This window comes from Varanus komodoensis, unplaced genomic scaffold, assembly GCF_004798865.1.
Source record: "Varanus komodoensis strain SLA01 unplaced genomic scaffold, ASM479886v1 scaffold12, whole genome shotgun sequence".
NCBI lineage: Eukaryota > Metazoa > Chordata > Lepidosauria > Squamata > Varanidae > Varanus > Varanus komodoensis.
In genome coordinates this window covers 6,184,172-6,204,550 of record NW_025335349.1, presented here as the reverse complement: position 1 = coordinate 6,204,550, position 20,379 = coordinate 6,184,172, and the positions used below count along the sequence as shown (strand labels likewise).

At 42.0% G+C, this 20,379-nt stretch overlaps 1 protein-coding gene across 1 annotated transcript in view; it reads right to left on the bottom strand.

Moving 5' to 3' along the window:
* COL19A1 (collagen type XIX alpha 1 chain) overlaps positions 1-20,379 on the bottom strand; it is a 213,541-nt gene that overhangs the window by 135,761 nt on the left and 57,401 nt on the right. Inside the window, exons 7-8 of the mRNA XM_044421897.1 lie at positions 19,853-19,906; positions 2,200-2,253 (exon numbers count right to left, since the gene is read on the bottom strand). Of these exons, the coding sequence (XP_044277832.1) occupies positions 2,200-2,253; positions 19,853-19,906 (108 nt within the window). The remainder of the gene's footprint in view (positions 1-2,199; positions 2,254-19,852; positions 19,907-20,379) is intronic.

The following is a 20,379-nucleotide window of genomic DNA, read 5'->3' as shown; positions in this document are numbered from 1 at the left end:
CCCCTGGGCTGCCCTCACTCTTCTAAGTGTGCATAACCCAAGAACACAACCACCCCCCACAAGATATCCAAGGATCAAGCCAAAAATAGCATTTTGGGGTAGGTGCATTTTACAGATAGAGGCCTCCCTCCTGTCACTGGGAACCCCTGCCAGTTTTGCAGGTTCCCCCCATGCTAACAGTAGGGGGACACTTGAAAATGGGGGCAGGGGGATTACGGACACTGGATCTCTCCCCAGAAGCCAGAATATTGTACTGCAAAATGGTGGGAACAAAGTGCAATTTCATTTTACAGGAAACTGCCAGTACTGCCCTGTCGAATCTAACAGCTCCCGGCAGGTTCCAGGGCAAAGAAGGTGCACTGCATGGCTTGTTCTACAGTGCGACTTGTTGGGACATGAGGCTCCACCCAATATTTGCTGTCCTTGTACCAGATACTACCTTTTAGGGAGCAACTGGCTCTTATCAAATAGATACTCACTGTTTTCATTAATTCAACAAACTATGCATACACTGTTTTTAAGGCAGAAAAAAAGGTGTGCAAATCCCAGCATGCCCCGGGGTGTTATAGGGTGTTCAGTCTAAACATACATGGCTTGCATCCCAAATTTTCTTAATTGTTCAGGTTAGCTATTTCCACCTAGCTTTACATCAAGGAGGATAACAAAGGATACCTGAAGGAGCGCCTTCTTCCCTATGTGCCCTCCCGCCTTTGAGATCTGAGGTGGAGGTCCTGCTCCGGGAGCCCTCCTTGAAGGAGATTAGGAGCGTGATTACCCAGAGGAGGGCCTTCTCTGTGGCCACCCCAACTATTGGAATACACTCCCCAGAGAGGTTTGCCTGGCACTGATGTTATATTCTTTTCAGCATCAGGCAAACCCCTTTTTATTTTTCCACTATTTTAATGTGTAATTGATTTTAACAGGGGTTTTAGTATAGTAATAGTCAGATGCTTTGGGGTATTCTACTTATTTATTGCAAGTTGTCCTGAGACGTTGTAGGGGATGGGATAGAAAAGCTTTTAACAAACAAACAAACAAACAAACAAAGTAAATGCTGAAAGTAAATTACAATAATTCTGCAACCCTAAATGCCTCACAGACTCCCTGAAGAAAGGATGACCAGAGTGTGCTGCAAAGAAGCACAAAAGAAGAATGCTTGGAGATTTAAGTTGATACAGAAGGCGAGGAGAAAGCTTCACATTTTAACCAGCCTCTAGTGTGGTGCCATCCCTAACTGGGTAATGTTTAAAGTGTACAAAATCTAGGTATGGACTGAAAAATTAAAGGTTTAATTAATTTATAAATATTTAGCAATTTAATCCTGTGGGAAGTGTTTTCAAACAGTTATAAATGTTGGACTAAATCCCGTTGATCCAATATCTTAGATGCTGTTGAAAATATACTATACAATTTAATTCTCAAAAATAAAATTAGAATTGATGGGAAATTTCCAAAATTACATTGAAAACTATCTCTTTCAAATTCCTCCTGGGTGGTCTAGAATGGAATGCTTAATTTTATAATCTTCTCACCACTGACAAAACGGTGGAGCTGCAGTGTTGAGCCATGTCGCAAGTGAATATCTGCACTGTTCAAAACTTAGCAGCAATCTTTCCCATTGAGATAGAAAAGGTCTTGCACCTCCAGAATCTCCCAGTCAGCCATGCCAGCTGGAGGATGCTGGCCCTTGGGAGCTGGGAGAGTTTTTCTGTCTAAACAAAATACAGCTGGATTCTAAAATAAGCTGCAGGTCTGTCTGGGGGATACTCTTCACCCACTCAACTCCATGCACAATGCATCTGGGCATAAAGCAAGTTTTGGCATTGTTCATATAGACCTACCACATGCAAAATGCAGTGCTTGCTGCCTATACCGGGTCTCCTGGCACATAATTATATTCTGTGATGAGGGGCAAGGTGTGAACCAAAGAGCTAATACGCTTAATCCACTCGGAGATGAAGGGGACCAGTTTTCAAACACAAGCCCACTAACTTTAGACAAAGGTTGAAATCTTTTAGGAATGCTTCCACTTTTTAAAATGGAAATGCACATCAGCATTGATATATACACATATGATTCTAGGATGTAAAAACCCCCATGCCTTGACTCTTCTCAAGCCTGCTCCATTGATTTTTACAGTGTAAGAACACCAATTCAGTTTTTCACTGCAACTCATGAGGTCATAGGCAGGAATCTTACCTTCTCTCCTGGATAACCAGGGATGCCATCTTCTCCTTTAGCTCCTTCTTCACCCTTTAAAATAAATTATATACACATTTGTCCTGTTGTCAAAGACTGAAGTTATTTAAGAAGCCATTTAAGCTCCTCCAAATGTTTACTTCTGCTTTAAATTGGTTTTATGTTATTATTTCAGCTAAATATGAATGGCAAAATAGAACCACAAGCAGAAAGAGAGAGAAAGATGGCCACAGAACAAATGAGAAATACATACTGCATGGACTATGAATTAAAAAGCAAATTAAGGCTTGAAGCTGAAAATCTACACTGGCTTTTCTACCAAATCATTATGCAAAAAATGTAATTCACTCTCTCATTTAGTATATGACATAGAAATCATACTCCTTGGCAAATGCATGTACCAGTCTCAAAGATCTTTGATTAGAGCACAGTGGAGGAAAGAACATTTCCATTTGCCAATTTTAATTTACAAACTGCATGAGCTCCAATGATAACGTGCATTCATGGCAGGGCATTGCTCAGTATTGAATATATTATTACTCCAGTTTGTAAGAATTTAGTGCTGGCATAACAAAGCTTTATTATTGAAATGGCATATAAAATCCACTGTGCTTAATGCCTGGCCTTTGTGCAATAATAATAATAATGCCTACCAAATACTGGCTTTGAAATTGGAAATGAGGCCCATGTGTTTATAAGTCTTCTGATCAATTTTGCAAAACAGACATTTTTAAAAGCCCACTTACAATTTCAATTCATATATTCAAGCTTTGGAAAGAATATGTAAGTAACCCAAGCTCCATTGACTTCAGGGATTAAACAGCCTGAGGATGTGGAACACTGTCAGCTAATGAACTAATAATATTATACGCTTCACTGATGAAACATTAAAGACCTGAAATTAAAGGAAAACAGGAAAGCAATATTCTAATACACAATAACGATGAACCAGATATGCCTGCCTTTGAATGCATAAATATATATGTTTTGTTAGCTTTATGAAACTAATCTGACTCTGAAGGCACTTCTTGTGTGATATATGCTATATTCCTCCTCTTTACTGCTGGACATTATTGAGAAGGTCCTATCATGTGTTATTCTAATATATGGAATAACCTATTCACAATGCTTGCTTAAAGTGGAATACCAAGTGGCTGAATTAGGTGTGAGCATTCAAAAAGAAACGGGCTTTGTTGTTCGCTTTCAATGTTGCGTGCACTGCCTCGGGATCCTTTCTGAATGAAGGGCTCTTTACAAATGTTAGAAATGAATACAGCAAAATAAATAATCAATTGTCACTGGATACTGCTTCCTGTTTCCGCCTTTATGGTCATAACTGCAGTGCAGTCTGTGCACATGAAAGCTACCACACCACAATGGCTGTGTTTGAAAGCCACACTAAACCAGTGAATGGGAATCCTTCTTGACCGAGGGGTGACACCGCCCCAGTGGCAACTCATGAGAAGCCACATGCCTCCTGTGGGTGGAGCCAAACCCCAAACTGAGAATAGGAAAATACCCAACTGGATGCTCTCTTTCACACACAGCTCTCGCACACATGGATGCATCGTTCAAGCACACCACTGGCCCTCTGCCTCATACCAATAAAGTAGGTTCAGCTGTGATGGGAAGATCATGGGCAGGGGTGGTTTAAGCCCATGGTCTCTCCCCAACTGTTTCCCCATTGTGAAATGGAAAGAGAGAGCAGTCCAGGAAAAGGTTGCCCTCTTCCTGAAGCACCATGGAAAAGGAGCCCTTTTCTCAGTGCATGGAAAGGAATCATTGGAAAACTGCCAGAGCTGTTCCTTCAGAAGTGGCTGCTTCAAGGAGCTCCAGGTCACCTTTCAACTTTCTCATGAGGAAAGGTGAGGAAGGATGCCTTCAGGAACCACCGCTCCTGAATGCTCTAGGTGCCCAAGGAGGCAGCTCCCAACTGAGCTGGCCTCCATCCTTCTCCATGAGGTGGAGTGCCATGGAGGGGCCTTGGCAGGCCAGATGGAGGATTCTGGTAGGCTGGATGCAGCCCATGGAGCAAAGGCTCCCCACCACTGCGCTAAATCATTGCTTGTCATCACAATGACAACCTAACTCCCTCTTAGAATTGTGCATCCCCAGCTTCTCTTTCCTTCTCTGTTGAGGAGAACACCAGCAGCTTCTCCTTCTGGTTTAGATTAGTTGGAGTTAAGTGCGTCATCCAAACCTAAACAGTGGCTGTTATTATTCAGTAAAAGCATTCCATCTTCATAAACTATGACTCAGAAATGGTTTGTTCCCACTAATCACAGCAAGATTAACCTCAGTTTATTTGGATTTGGGCAACACAGCAAGCTGCGGTTAAACAAAATTGAACGCAAACGCCGGATGCAAATCCCTCCTCATGGATACAGCAAGGGAGAAGGAAGCACCCGGGCTTGGTGAGAGGCTAGCCTAGCCAATGCAACAAACATTCCATCAGGAATGGGATCTCAGAAGAGGTCTTGTGCTTCTGAAATGTCCACTTCTTCTGAACATCCACATATCCCGCAATTAAGTTGCACCCGGCCCTAACATTCCATAATTCCTTAGAAAACAATTTTCCTGAGTTCTTTGTGAACATTGCTTGTACGCTCAAATTTTATTTTGTGACACATTTAAAGATTTTTGACTATTGGGCAGTCTAGCAATGCCATAAATAAAAATAATTAAAATATACCTGCTCTATGCTCTGCTGTAACTTAAGTGTTAAACAGTAGGAGAGCAATTGAGATTTGAGACATTATCTTAGATGCTATTGAACCATACTGTGCGAGTAAAGATAATTACAATGAGTGAGCTCAATAGCTGGCTGTGAGAAGGAAGATGGGGGGGGGGGGTGGTTAGAAAGCCTCCCGAGCCAAGCAACTGCCCATGAAGCTGAAGGGGTAGTTGGAGCATAATCTCCTCTCCTCACCATGTCTAGCAGCAGATGCAGCATATAAATGATGAAAAGCAGATAGCCAAGGCACGAAGTTCGCATTCTCTAAAACTAAGGCATTTCCTCTGGTCATTTTTTTGCATGCACTAAATTGTCTCCACAAGTGTTATCCTGCAGCTTTTATACCTGTCTCCTTCCAATTACAGCATGCATTCAAAGGGCTGCACCTGTAAAATCCAGCTGGCAACACTTGTTTCTTGGCATGTGAGCAGGGGGGTGAGGAAATCAAGCAAAACAAGCTGCACGTGCTGCACTCCATGCAGACATTCAGATTCAGTGAATGGAAGTAATGAGTCCATTCAATAACACTTCCCACTGGAAGAGTTCTGGAGGCAGGCATGTGAAGGTGCTTGAGTCACCAGCGGTGGGACGACATCCTAGCAATGCTGCAAGCGAGTGCCACTAGCACTAAGGGGAGGAAGAGGATGGCGAGAGCAGGAGTGACTCCTGCCAGAGTCTCTGCCTGCCATGGAATGAGCGTCACATCACACCTCACTTCCTGCGTTTCCAGCTATTTTAAGAGAGCTCCAAGCCACTTTGTTGTCCCCCCTGGGTATTTTTACGTGCCGCACACCCCAAATTCATGCAGCTGTATGTCAGCTACTCATATAATTGTTTTTCAGAAAGACTCAAGTATGTCTAACTTATTAACTAGAAACCATGCTAAATATACACAGCTGCTTCACAGCAATAAATCAGCTTTTCTCTCTAAGTCTGTAAGATAACAATGTGCTGTAACATATGAGGTTATGAAGTGATGCCTGCATCATGCAATTGCCAGTTTAATAGATGGAAGGAGAAGTCAAACAAGCTAATGTATTCCCTGTAGTCTGTACCTAGATAAGTTCTTATTCTCCTAAGAATTTTCTTTTACCACAATTCAGGTTAGATGATATTTCATCAAGCCGTGCATAAACTGTGTAGCACCGTATGGTAAATTCTCAAACTTCTTCAAACATATTTTATTTTATTTTGTTTTGTTTCATTTTACTTCGATGCCTCCCTTAACCCGAGGACTCTCTGGGTGGCTCACAGATGCTGAACCAGCACAAAAAAGAGATAAAAGCAGTAAAATTAATAAAATATTAAAATGTGTCCCAACATAATAAATATACAAAACCATATATGACATATCCAGGCATAACCAAATAAATTAATACAATCAAAATTAAATAATCATCAACGAAGGACAATTTAAATTAACCAAATGCTTGCTAGAACAAAACGCGGGCTTTTTTCAGTCTGCTTGTTAGTCCTTTAGTATAGCTCTTGCCCATCCATACAGTTTACTTCTATTTCATAGTAGAAACTAGGAGATGCTCCTAATCCTTTAATGTGACTCTTGAGCTCACCGTATATTCTCAACATAATCTGTACTGCTGCATAAGCTGCTTCCCATCCTTGGGGACAAAAATTAGTAACAACAATAATGATTATTCAGCAAAATGTACTAAAACAGCAGAAATAGAAGTGAAAAATTCAACTTTAAAATATACAGGCCAACAAGTTGTTTCCAGCCCTAGGAATATATGCCTTCCGAAATGCCCTGGCCACGACGGGCCTGCTCAGCTCTTGCAAACGGCAGGCTGGAAATTCTGGAATCAATCCATCAGCTATTTGGCTTCCCTGCCTTCTTCTGCCCTCATCTTTCCCTGGCATGATTGTCTCCTCCAGTGGTATTGCCTTCTCATGATGCACCTGAAGTACAAAAGTTTCAGTGTTGTCATTTTTGCCTCCGGGAAAGTGGTGGCTTGATTTGATCTAGAACCCATTTGTGCATCTTTCTGTTTGACAAACTCTCCTCCAGCACCATGATTCAAGCATGTCCATTTTCTTCTTGTCAGTTGCCTTCACTGTCCAGCTTTTACTCTCATATCAACTGATTGGGAATACGATATATGTGGATGTCCCTGCACTTGATTATCTTTCCTTGTTCCTTCTTTGCTGCCCTTCCAAGTCTCAGTCTTCTAATTACTTGGTTGCAATCTCCATTTAAATTGGTGGTTGGGCTAAAATCTTTCAAGTCTTTCACATTTTGATCTTTTCATTGTTGACATTAAAGTTAATTTTTCTGTAGTCATGATTTCTGGTTTCTTAATGCTCCACAGCAATAATCATTTTACAGTTTGTTCTTTCACGTCCATCTACTGCTGCTTTCTGCTGGTAATATGGCACTATCTGCATATCTTAAACTATTGTTGTTTCTTCCACCTATTTGCACTCCTTCAGATCCTTATCCAGATCTCCTTATGGTAAGTTCTGCATACAGATTTAACAGATAAGGAGATTAAATACACCCTTGGTTGATGCCTTTACCTATACGAAGCCATTTTGTTTCTCCAAATTCTGTCCTAACAGTAGATTCTGGTCCATGATAGGTTACAGTAAGTACCACGGTGCACTCATTTCTTTTAGAACCATCCATAGCTTTTCATGATCCACACAGTCAGCTTTGCTATATTCTAGAAAGCAAAGACTGTTCTTCTTCTGAATTTTTTTGTTTGCTTCAATAGTCATCATATATTTTTCAGAATTTACCACTTATTTTTCAGTTTGAATGTCAATTATTTCTTGCCCCATATAAGGTAAAATTCATCATGAGCAGTCTGAGCAATCTGAGCATCATGCTATTTGTATGGGAATTGGTACACTGTAGTTGCTGCACTCCTTAGCAACTCCTTTGTTCAGGATTGGGATGCATATTTAATATTTCTCGTCTGCGGGTCATTGTTTCAGTTTCTCTATTTGTTGGCTTATTCTTGTTAGGATTTGGACAGATTTAGTCTCTGCAGCTTGGAACAGCTCTATTAGTACCCTGTCTACTCCAGATGCATTGTTCCTTCCAAGTACTTTTAGATCAGCTTTCACTTCAATTTCTAATATTGCAGGCTGTTCCTCATAGGATTGCTCTTTGAAGGAATCTGTCATCCCTTTATCTCTTCTTTATAGTTCTTCCATATACTGTTTTCACCTCCTTTTCCTGTTCTGATAGTATGTGCTCCTGTTAGCCTTTCAGCATTCCTAATCTAGTTTGATATTTGAATTTCTCTTTGATTTTCAGGATCTTCCAGAAGTGGACTCTTATTTTTCTTCTGTTGTTCTCATCATTGTAATAGTTCTTTTTGTCTCCATCTCATAGTAACTGAAAATTTGCATTCAGGATTCTGATCCTTTTCTGTCACTTTTTGCTTTTGCTTCTTGCCTGTCCTTAATAATTGTGAGGGTCTGTTATATTATCCAGCTAGATTTTTTCTTTCTTTTTGTTACAGTAATTTTCTTTTGGCATTCTCTATTAATATGGCTAGTTTCAGTTCACAGTTCTTCTGGCTCATAGTCAATTGAGTTCAGTAATTCAAATGTGTTCTTTATGTGGATTTAAGTTCTCAGGAATGCTATTTAAGTTGTATTTTGGCACTATGTTTCTGTTAGTGATTTTTCAGCTTTATTCTGATTTTTACCATTAACAGGGTCACTAACACAATTGGCTTCTGAATTTGTTTTGGCAGCAAGATTGCAGATTCTCCAACTTACACTTCCAGTTACAGAGGCTGTTTGATTTCTGTGTTGGCCATCTAGTGATATCCACGTGGGCTGTCATCTGACTGGTTGCATGACGTATGTATTAGCAACTGATAGGTTGGCTTCACCAAATTCTGTGAGTCCAGCTTCATTTCTGACCCATAGGCCAAATTCTCCCAAAACTCTGATTTGTTCTGCTTTGTTTCCTACTGTTCTGTTCCAGTCACCTATGATTATCAGCATATCTTGGTTTGCTTCATTACTGATTTCTTCCTGGATGCTTGCATAGAAGTTCTTTAGTTTTTCATCTTCAGCATTTGATGTTGAAGCACAGACTTAAATGACGGCGATGTTTGTTTGTTGAGAAATCTGACTGATATTTGTTCAGACTTTGCATTCGAGCCCCTTATTGCATGTGCCACACCTTGCCTCAGAGCTACTCAATTTGTTTTGGTTTTGCTATTTCCAATATAAAACACTTTGTGTTTGCCTGATTGAAAATGTCCCATTCTGGTCCACTTTATTTCTTTCACAGTAAATTATGCTTAACTGTTCCATTTCTTGCTTTATTGTTTCCCATTCACCTTGATTTATACTCCTCACCTTCCATGTTCCAATTCTCTGTTGTGAAGCACCAGACTTTCCTTTTGCCTCTGCGCACGTTGGCCATGAGATTTCCTTTCGGTTTTGATCTAGTTACATCATTAGCAAGAGAACAATTTGCTCTTCCCCAGTAGCTGGTTGAGTGCCTTCTGACTTGGGTACCTCTTCTTGTTTCATTATCTCTTGTCTCATTTTGGATTGTTTCCACATAAGGTTTTCAAGGTAAGAAATATGCAGAAGTGATTTACCTTTGCCTTCTTCTGTGCATTACTCACCAGTTAGGTTGACCATCACTGCCATTGTGGGCATGTCGTGAGCAGAGCCGCCTGGAGCCGGGGGTCAGACTAAATGGCCCAGGAGGCCGCTTCTGACTCACTCTGTTTCTATGTTTCTATTGTCTGTAAAATATCCTCTGCCAGTGCCTCCTTCAACTTCTGCTGCTGCCCAGTAGCTTCCCTTCAGGAGTTTCTCTGCCCTCATCGTGACTAGTGATAACTATCCCCTTCTGCTGATGTGGCCCTTGCTCCTGGAGGCGGTGGATGCCTCTGAGTTTCCATTCCACCAGATAATGGAATGCTCCGACCATTCCGCCTTGGTTGATCCTGTCAGTTCTTGGTTGACCAGCCTAGTGAGAGAGTCTGACCTCCTGGTGACATCGCTATGACACTCCAAAACCCCCCACCATGTTAAAGCATGTATCCAAGGGTTTTGTTTTTGTGTTTTTTTTTTAAATGCTAGTTTAGTTTATCATCTTTTCATTCACAAATCTGAAAGAACCTTACACAAAAGTGCACGTGACATTATTTCTCTTTCTCAGATAAAAACAATGAGCCAGCAAGTGAGATGCGCAGACCTGAGTCGCACTGGGGAGAGGATGCAGAAGTGCAGTTGTTGGCTGACTGCCACCCACCTCAACACTGAGGCAGGTTCAGTGGCTGGATGAAGTCTTTTCATGCTCATGTTTATCTAGGGTGAGTACTTGTTATAGACATCTAGTTGACTACCACTAGAGCTCATTAGGCCAGAAAAAAAATAGATTGCACTAGTGAGCACTTCCATGTGTAAATATATTGGTCATTCTAGATCAGCCAGAAAATCAAAACATAATCGTACAAACTCACTTGTTTTGTGTGGATTGGGCAGAAGGGAACTTCAAGAGATAGCACTGAAGGATTCTGGCCTGGGTATATTAAAAATATAAAAGGGGGAAGTCACTTCAGCCTTTAGCATTTAATTTGAATTATTCAGAGAAGAAAAAACAGAAAAACCTTTAATAGCTTTCTTTGCTCCCCTTCCAGCTCCAAAATTCTAACACACTGTTGCCTTTTCTATGATTTGTTCTCTGGGTAGCAAAACTATAAGGCCATAAGTGCTTTTCTTTTTTCCCTTGTAATCCTGGAGACAAACGGACCCTTTCTCGCAATCACTGGAGAATTCCAAAGGACTGCTGCCATAGTTCTTGTATGCTGCATGGATCACCAGGCACGGCTATTATTCTTTATACGTCAAAGGTCCTTTTAGGCAGTGTGCTCCCCAGTGTACCTTCAGACACACTGAAAAAGAAAAACCTATATCCCAGGGTAGCAAGGCCATAATTCCAAGCCTCCATATTCCAGAGAACATTTGCTGACAGGGAAATCTAGGTTAAGAAATGGAATTGCTTTAATTATGGAGTAAGATAACACTCTACACTACCTTTTTTTAAAAATACTAAGCACACATCCTACAAAGTATGCAACACAAAAAGTAAATTCTTTTAAATCCAGAAGAGCCTCTTTGCCATAACAAAATCTGACACTCCCCTCGCACCATCTTCTTCCTCCCAAATCTTGCTTGAGTAGAAGAGGTTGTACAAGCATAGCTTGATAGTCAGCTAAGACCAGGCTCTTCCTGCCATGAGGACAGAGATGGAAATGATGTCCCCTTTCTATCATGTGCTTACTCAGATGTAGTTATCCATTCCAAATGGGTTAGAATGTTTCTTCCTTGCAATGTTAATAAGGAGCCTATATTTACATATGTGTTAGTCTTCCTGTCTATTCATTAAAAAACCCCTGAAGGTTCAACTAAGAACATAAGAACATAGGAAAAGCCATGCTGGATCAGGCCAATGGTCCCTCCAGTTCAACACTTCATTCACACGATGCCCACAGGATCCCACCAGCAGGATGAGTACAAGAGTTCCACTAGCCCAAGCTTCTCAGCAGTTGTCAGAGCAATAATTGTAATTGCTTGAAGGCTTCTGGTGTCACAGTTGTAGCATGGGACAAAATCAGATCTTTGGGTCAAGCATGGTGGGATCCTACACAGACTTTGCAACAAAGGTAGTGACCTTTATGGACCATTGGCACATTCATAGATTTGGGAGACTGTTCTGGCACCAATACATGGGAGGCATAGCAAAGGACAAGTAGCCTCACCAAAAGGCTGAGCACAAGGCGGGGGGGGGGGGGTCCAAGTCCTAACACACTAAATAATTTCTTTGAACCTCCAGTTGTCAGCATCTGCTGAACCCTATTTCACAGCAAGCCCACTTGTCAATAAAAATGTGTTAATTAAAGGAAAAAAGTGGTAAGGGTAGTGTAGCTTAGTGGATCCCAACAATGGTGCCAGGGGGCACATTGGTGCTCAAGGACAACCCATTGCCTGCTCTTGCTTTACCAGAAGAAATAAATATCCACATAACTTTCTGCAAATTGAGATTTCTTTGTAATCTGACATTTTGAAAAAGTTTTCCACAAGTATGCTGATGCCTCCTTCTTGTTTTTAAGAGGGCCCACTTTGGCTCCTTTTCTGCCAGCACTCCACCTGAGTTCACCTGAGTATTAGTGGGAGTGATATTAGTGTATTGAGATGAAGCTGAACTGGAATTGCAGGGAAAATTCCATGGAAGACTCAGTGCTCAAACTGTTTGGCAGAATCTATCATCCTAGGGTGCATGGCCTCAGAATGACCTGATCCTCTCACTTACATGGCTCTCAGGACAGATGGACAGAAGGAAGGAAGGGAGGAAGGAAGGAAGGAAGGGAGGAAGGAAGGATCAGTCTCTCTCCTGGGTAGATGCCATCCACAAACGTCTGCAAACCATTTCTTTCAGGCTTTCCCCATCTGCTTGTGGCAGCAGCAGCATGTAAAGATAAGATCTACAGCAGTATTTCTCCAATAAATGTATGCATCGCACTGCCTCAGTCCCAGGTGACTGTCAGCATCCGTCCTCCTTATAGTCCAAGAGCCTGTTTTAGAATACTTATATCATATGGTAAAAAAACATCTCGCTGTTCCAACTTATAAGATTCGTGGCATCTCCAGTACTATCTCATGAACAATTGCTGCTTATTCCAGGATGTGGATGCCACCCAGATTCCTTGACAAACTTTCCTCCTGCCTTGGAATATGTTCAGCAGATGTGAAAAACAGAAAGCATTATAAACGACAGTTCTCTGTGTTCGCATTCCATGTGCACATTTTGCAGGAACCTATTCATATAGAGAGGATACACATCTGCTGGCACTCCTCCACTAATTTTAGGGATCCTCTCATTGCTTCTGCCACCGTCGGTAGCAATGCTGGGAACTAGGTGCTTTGTGGATGCTGTGTGATTTTTTTGGGGGGGAAACTGGCTCACCAGAACTTTGGAATCCCAATTTACCCAGACTGGAGTTGCCTCTGTTTTAAATGCCAGCGCTATCATCCACACAGCATGGTATACAATAACTTCTTCATGATTACTTAGAATCACAAAACTTCTGCCTTAATAATCTTTCTCTCTTCCAGATTCAAGGTAGAAGTTGTAAGACTCTGTATCTTCTGTTTTCCTACTGGGGCTTTGGCAAAATCTCAACATTTCCTCGTCTAAGGATTTCCATGCAATTGTTTTAAAAGCAGACACAAACTATACCACAGACCGCTCCCTCTCCATCTATAGGGTCAACATAAGGTAAAGGTAAAGGTTTCCCCTTGACGTGAAGTCCAGTCATGCCTGACTCTAGGGGGTGGTGCTCATCTCCATTTCCTAGCCGAGGGAGCCAGCATTTGTCCGCAGACAGTCTCCGTGGTCATGTGGCCGGCATGACTAAACACCGAAGTACACGGGATACTGTTACCTGCCCACCGAAGTGGTACCATTTTATCTACTTGCATTTGCATGCTTTCGAACTGCAAGGTTGGCAGGAGCTGGGACAGAGCAACAGGAACTCACCCCGTTGTGCAGATTCGAACCAGCGACCTTTTGATCAACCAGCCCAGCAGCACAGCAGTTTAAACCACTGCGCCACCTGCATCCTTTAGGGTCAACATATGCATGATAATTATCTGAAGCAACCCACATTACTAACTGTGCAGATAATTTCATTCCTCTCGGGCTAGTCACCATTTACTGTGCTTCAACTCCATAAAGATGACGCAGTGTCCAACATGACTGAGGGTATGAAAGTCCTCTTCATTGCAACAGTTGGAAATATTTTTGTTGGCTTTGCATGTCCATTTCTTACAGCATATGGGAGATCTGAGAAAATGATGTTGTGTGCCTCCAGCTGGTACCTGTTAATGACAGTAACCCCACAACCTTGTGGCTGGGGGCTTCATGTCTCCTCCTCTGGTGGCTGCTGGCAATTATTCAGGATCCTTTCCACAGTTAGTTGAGAGAGAGAAAACAAAAACAGAAGTCCCAATGCACTTCTGGAGCTGCAATCTGAAACTGCAACTATGCATTGCTCAGTACTGTAAAGCAGAAATTGGTATGTCTTGGACCATTTTAAGTGGCCTGATTTGGGATTGTCCCAAGAAGTCAGATTAGATATTTTAATATGCAGAAAGGTGACTTCTCTTGAGTTGCAGTCACATATTTTGAGACGTAATCGATGATCCCATAATCCCCCTCAGAGATCAGAAAGAGGCTAAGCTCCAATAATATCAGCTTGGAAATTTGAGTGCTGATACATCTTAAATGCTCTCCACTGCTGATAAACCTGGCAAGTTTGGAAATGCTGCAGTTTTTAAAATATGTCTGAGATAGCAAAACACTGTGAATCACGATGTAACATTTTAATATTGACACTTGTTCTTCAACTTGCTGAAAGAAGTAAGGCTGGGAAGAGCTAGTGTTGGAGCAACAGGAGGGCCCATGGAGATGGCTTTTGAATTTCAGATAGCTATCATCCCGGATATCTTCCCAGTGTAACAAGCTGTCTTTTGTGCTGTCAGGGCAAACCAGGCATAACAGGGGCAGCTGTGCGTGTTTACTGACTTGCCCGGCTCACATATGAACCTGAACTGTCCTTTCTCCTCCTGGGCTGCTCCATCACTTCAAGACTTCTTTCTTTCCTTAGGCAGCTCACTTTTCATACTACAGCCAGGGAGAGATGAGCCTAAAGCAATAGAGGCAACAGGTGGAGGAAGAAGGGGTTGGCTTCCCTCACCCCTGTTCACCTTTTGGTGGAAAAGGTCAACCCTTCACTCCCCACTTTATATGTAAGGAATGCGAATTAAAATATTGCCACCCAATTCACACCTGATTTGGGCCTTAGTCTCAGATTCATCCCTGAAAGACATCTTCATCTAAAGCAGGACTGATTTAGGTACCAGGGTCCTGAGGATGTAGAATGGATGTCCCAATTCAGGCTACTGGTGGTGTGGGAGACAGCTATTCCCGTATGTTCAATCCAGTAGGAAACTAATCTAAAATTAGCCCATCCAGATGCAGGATTCTTTCATTATGCCTTTGTCTCCTGGATTGTTTTGTTTTCCTATTTTGAGGGTGTTCCCAACATAAGAGAAACAATGAGGACTCTCTGCCTGCAGCTACTGTTGGTGCTCTCCGTTCTAATGCCACATTCAGTTGCAAGCCTAGCCAAGGTTGTGGTCTATGACTACATTTCTAAACATCCCTCCAATATACCCATGCTCCATTCAAAATCACCAGGCTTCTTTCAGAATGCGTTTCTCTTATCAAAGTACCAATATCATGTGTTATCTGAGTGTTTTTGGTTTGTTTTACTTTTTAACATCAGTGCAACTTAAACTCCCAAAGGAAATGTTGGAGGAACAAATGATACAAGACAGAAGAAAGGGTCAAACAAGAAGGGACATAGCACAGGTTTTTGAAAGGTAGAATATGTCAAACTAATCTGGAAAAGATAATTGGTTTTCTGGACAAGGGAAATGCAGTCAGTTTGGTTTGTTTGGATTTCAGCAAAGCATCTGATACTGCACCATATGAGAGATTACAACTTAAATTGGAAATCATGGCCTGTAAGACAGTGCTGCAGATAGATAGATAAGAAACTGGTTAAAACAATACACGAAGGGCAGTACAGAAAAAACTTTTTTTTCAGGTTTCAGACTGACACACAGTAGATACATAAGAAATCAGTTCTAGAAAACTGACTTTCATTCCCAGCTTTAGTAGTAGGACTAGGAGGATGTTAATGAAAACTGATACACAGCTTGAATATGCCAGCAAAATTAGGAGAAATAATTAACACAAACAAGGGCCATATATGGGAATATCAGAAATAGGATAAGAGCTAATTATTGTACAAACTATTATCCATTTGCTTTTGATATCCCTAATAGCTACTTTGTATGCACTGAGAAATTATGAACTGGGAATAGAGCAAAAAGATGAGCCTCTTGCTAGAAGTTGACTGTACTAAAGGCTACCTGTGTTATTCCTCTTAATGGTGAATTTCAGGTTAATAGATAATGCAGAAGTGTTCACAGTATTAAAGATGCTTTCAAGACACAAGAGCAAAACAACACTGCTTTTAAAGTTACCAAGTCAGAAGCTAAGAGTCTGTATTATTGTATTATCCAACGAGAACAGGGAAGGGCATATAACCCCCAGTCACCTCTGAAGCACTGGATACAGGTTTGCACTCAGAGGAGTTTTAATGCAGTTGAAGGAAGGGGTTAGAGCAGCAATTTTCACCAAGCCCTTCTGCATCCAGAGGCAAGAAAAATCACCATCTTCCTCCAGTGGGGGGTCTTCACTGAACGCCACTTTCCCACTGTCACTATGGATCTACTCAGCATGCTTAGTCTGAAGTCAGTAGAATCAAGAAAGCTTTTACTCAGTACGTACTGATGAAAGCCAGAGAGAGGACAGATGGAAGCTGATCTTCAGCTTTAGGGCAAGATCAGGACCAGGCTAGATACAGGGCTGAAAATGGGCTCCAAGGAACAGCAAATAAGGCCAAATGGGAAGCAGGCATAGGAAGAGTCACCACAAAAAGCCTCGAAGACCAGGAAGCTCCATAAGGAAGTTAGCAGGACAGACAGGGCTGAGGCAAAGCCAGGTGCTTGACACTCAGCTGGGTCAATCATCTCCAGGTGAACACTTAGGTTAACACAGGCTCACTGGCAAAACCCTGCTGTCCAAGCCACAGAAAAGCTGGAATTTCCAGAGAAGGCACCCTGCTTCTCCTAATGCTTGCTTTCCTCTTCCTTTCATTGCCTTTTCCTTCTCTACCAAGTCTATTAGAAAGTGAGCCTGTGAGCAGGGACTGCCATCTTTCAATTGATGTACAGCACTTAGAACATTTTAGATGAATTATTAGTGTTAAATAGCAGCAGCTACAACAATATATTGAAACTGCCCATTTGTTTCCCCCAGCACTACACCTTCAACTTTGAGCCAATTTAAGATTCCACATTTCTATTTTAGAAAGCTCAAGCCGGATGTAAAAAGGAGAGGAAAATATGAAGAAAGATGAGTCAAAGGAATTTTAAAATGTGTACTACGTGTGGATAACTATGTCTCAGCACCATTTGTTCTTCTGATAGCCAAAAGAAGCATTCTGATCAGTGGAGGGGACAGGCGTTATGCAAAATCCAGCTCCAAGCTCTCCCTGTCATCTTTTTCTCAAGACTTATTTTTATTAAAATGGTGTTAATGAACCAAACTCTTACAAACAAAAAACAGCTCTAGGGTATATTTCATACAGGAAAGTACCAGGATACACAAATATAAACAAGCCCGTTATTTCCTCCTTAACGCACATCCAGGGCAAGTGTCAATGAAGGAACACGGTAAAGTAACTTACTGCTGCTTTGATGACCTTCAAATCATTATACAGGAAGCTGTTCATCCTTTATGATTTTAAAATGTACATAAAAGGTAGAAAAAAGGAGGCAACAATGAAAGGAGAGGAGGGAGGTGCTAGGAATGAAAGAGACAGTTATTCTTGGTGTGCCTTCCAGGGCCAGACTCTTTAGATGAGGGCAGTGAGGTCCGAGAAATGAGGTCTGTGGCATAGAAAGCTGGAGCGGGGAGAGCTTATCTCGGGGCCTCCATCTCTAAGTGTTCAGGCAGACTCTGGCACAGACAGGGTCTGGAAGAGCCGGGAGGGGACATGGAGGGGAGCTACAGGAGCCTGGTCCAATCTTTGACCCCATGAGGTGGCGTCAGGAGTGAAGGGCTAGCTTGCTAGAGGGCCAGTGTAGATCTAGGAGGGCAGTCCTTCTCCAGAGGGGCAGGTCCAGGGGAGTGGAGCCCTGGGTGACTGAAAAGGAAGGTTCTCAGAAAGAGTTTCTCATGTGGGTTCGGTGAACTACTCTGTGCATGCGCAGAGGTTCTGGCTATTAGTTTGCTGACTGTATGTGGGAAATAAAACTTTTTAGCAAAGAACTGTCTATATTTGAGAGGAAGAAGGAGGCAACCCAATTCCTGACAGGAGGAAGCACAAAGAAGGGGTGTCTAGTCATATGTCCTACTTTACAGAGGAGAGACTTCATTTGAAAGGTTCCTCTATTTAATGGACTGTCCAGTCCAAGTCTGGTTAAGATAAGGAACCACAAGGAGGGAAAGGAGCAGGGCTTTGCAAGCTGCCCCTCAACAGCCGACTGAGGAGGCACCCAGGCTACAACCTTCTCCATTATGGGGAAATGTACACTAGTGTGTGTTTATATATGCATATCTGTATCCTTTTTGGTGTTGCATAAATGGCTACCATGCAGAAAAATATCTGAGCCAAATCAATTTTAACCCCCTGATTACTTCAGGAATACAATCAACCGGAATCTTCAGCCTCCAAGTCTGCTCTGTCAGGCCTAAATAACAGATTTCAGTGCACCCAGACACCTCTCCCATTTTGTCTTTTAAATTTATACGCAAAATTGTAACCCAGTTCAAATGTACACTGGATATACTTTCACTAATGAATACCACTAGTAATCCATCTTCTGCCTTTTTTCCAAACATGAAATGCTGCTTTCATTTGGCTTTCCTCTTCTAGACACTATAAGAATACTCTATAGAGCTTTAAGTACTGGAACCTTCTGGAGGTTTCTTATCTCTTCATCCTTCTCCACCCCTTTTGTGTCATGCTTTTAAACAGCAACCTTGTGGATTTGTTCTTCATCTGTTTACTGTGTTTAATGAAAGTTAGGCACTTTATAAATAATAAACAGCACTTGTCATAATCATTTATACTAAAAGCAAACTTGGATGCTCGCTGGCTATGTAGCCTAAATGGGGCTACTGAAAAACAAGGTGGACTGATCAACATGTTCAGGAAATATCAGGACAGAAGAAACCCTAAGGCAGAAGTCGGGGAAAACAAACCTTTCAGAAAAATCCTAAAGGGCCCCAGTGAAGACTCGGCATGCTTCATGGCCGCAGAATACGGTCTGTTGGGGAGAAGACAATGGAGCACTAGAGGGGTGGAGGACTGGAATGGGATACCTTGAAAGAAGGCATGGCTGGCAGAAATGCTATGCAGGGCACTCTACAGTGCAGCATTCTATTGCACGGCCCACTTAATAGCAAAGACAATACAAGAGCCGCAACCACAGCCAGATTATTTTTTAGCCAGTTAGTGAGAGCAATATAGGTATTGCTCAGCTGGTAAAGGTATATCACTAACTAACAGGTATATAGGTATATAACTGACTAACAGAAACTGGAATCTGCCTGAATGTGAAATATTAAGTGTGTTGGACAGTGAAAAAATGTTGTATAGATGGATTCATGCACACATGCATACACACACACACACACACACACACACACACACACACACAATAACCTGCTTCTCCATCACATTCAAAGTTAACTTCACATCCAAAGAAGAAAATTCTAAAAACCAATATATAAATTCAAATCAAGCACTTGATTTCTGGATGAGCCCTGAAAATTAGAAGTCACCAAAATCTTTACTAACCAGATCAGTTTTCACCAAGAACCTAAAGGTATTACAGGCAGTGCCAAGAAACTATGTTTGGAAAGAGCATTCTAAAGTTGGGGCGGCACAACAAAGAGCCACCCACCTGACCTCCGAGGGTGGGGCACCCAACATACGTTCTCCCATGCCCTCAAGAAACAGAGAGGTTATTGTGGCAGAAATTGGCCCTTCCAATATCTGGGTATCAGGACATTTAGAGCTTTGTAAGTTTATAGAATGATTGAAACATGATGTCCAAGGCAAACACCTTAACTGTTTAAGGAATATGCTTTTAAAAAGATTTAGACTAAGCTAGAGGGAGAAAAATCCCCAGTTTCTCTAAAACCCAAATGAAGAACCAAAGAGCAAAATGGAGAGAATGTTGCCAGAGAACCTTGACGTGGAATCAGTGTCTTACCTTTTCTCCTTTCTGTCCTGGCAAACCAGCGACCCCCGGGGATCCTGTTTCTCCCTGTTTAAAATAAATCTGGAATGTTATAATCTGCAGTCTTGAACTCAAAACAGAGGAAACATACAGTGAGCAATGTCCTACACACCCAAACACAGTAGTGTCCTCAGAATAATGCACAACCAGATGCTTATCCTTGAGGTGACAGTATACTGCAATTCAGTCCTTTTCCCTTCGGGCCTGTTCAGCTGTAACTCATCCCCACATCACTGCTGCTGGGGAGGGAGTAGTGCCCGTTTAACATTAGAGACCTCGCAACTGTTCCCACTCTTGTCTTTCCACAGGTACACAGATTACTGGGTGTGCAGGAGCTGGAGAGTGGCTTCTGGTATAACAGCTGTCAATGCAACAAAAGCTCTCTTCACACACTAAATGAAGTGTGTGGGGGGAAGCCAGACTTAGACCTCTATGCAGTTCCTGGGAGGTGAGTCATTTGGGGTGTGGGGTTTTCTTCTAAGTCAAAATTTACCTAGCTG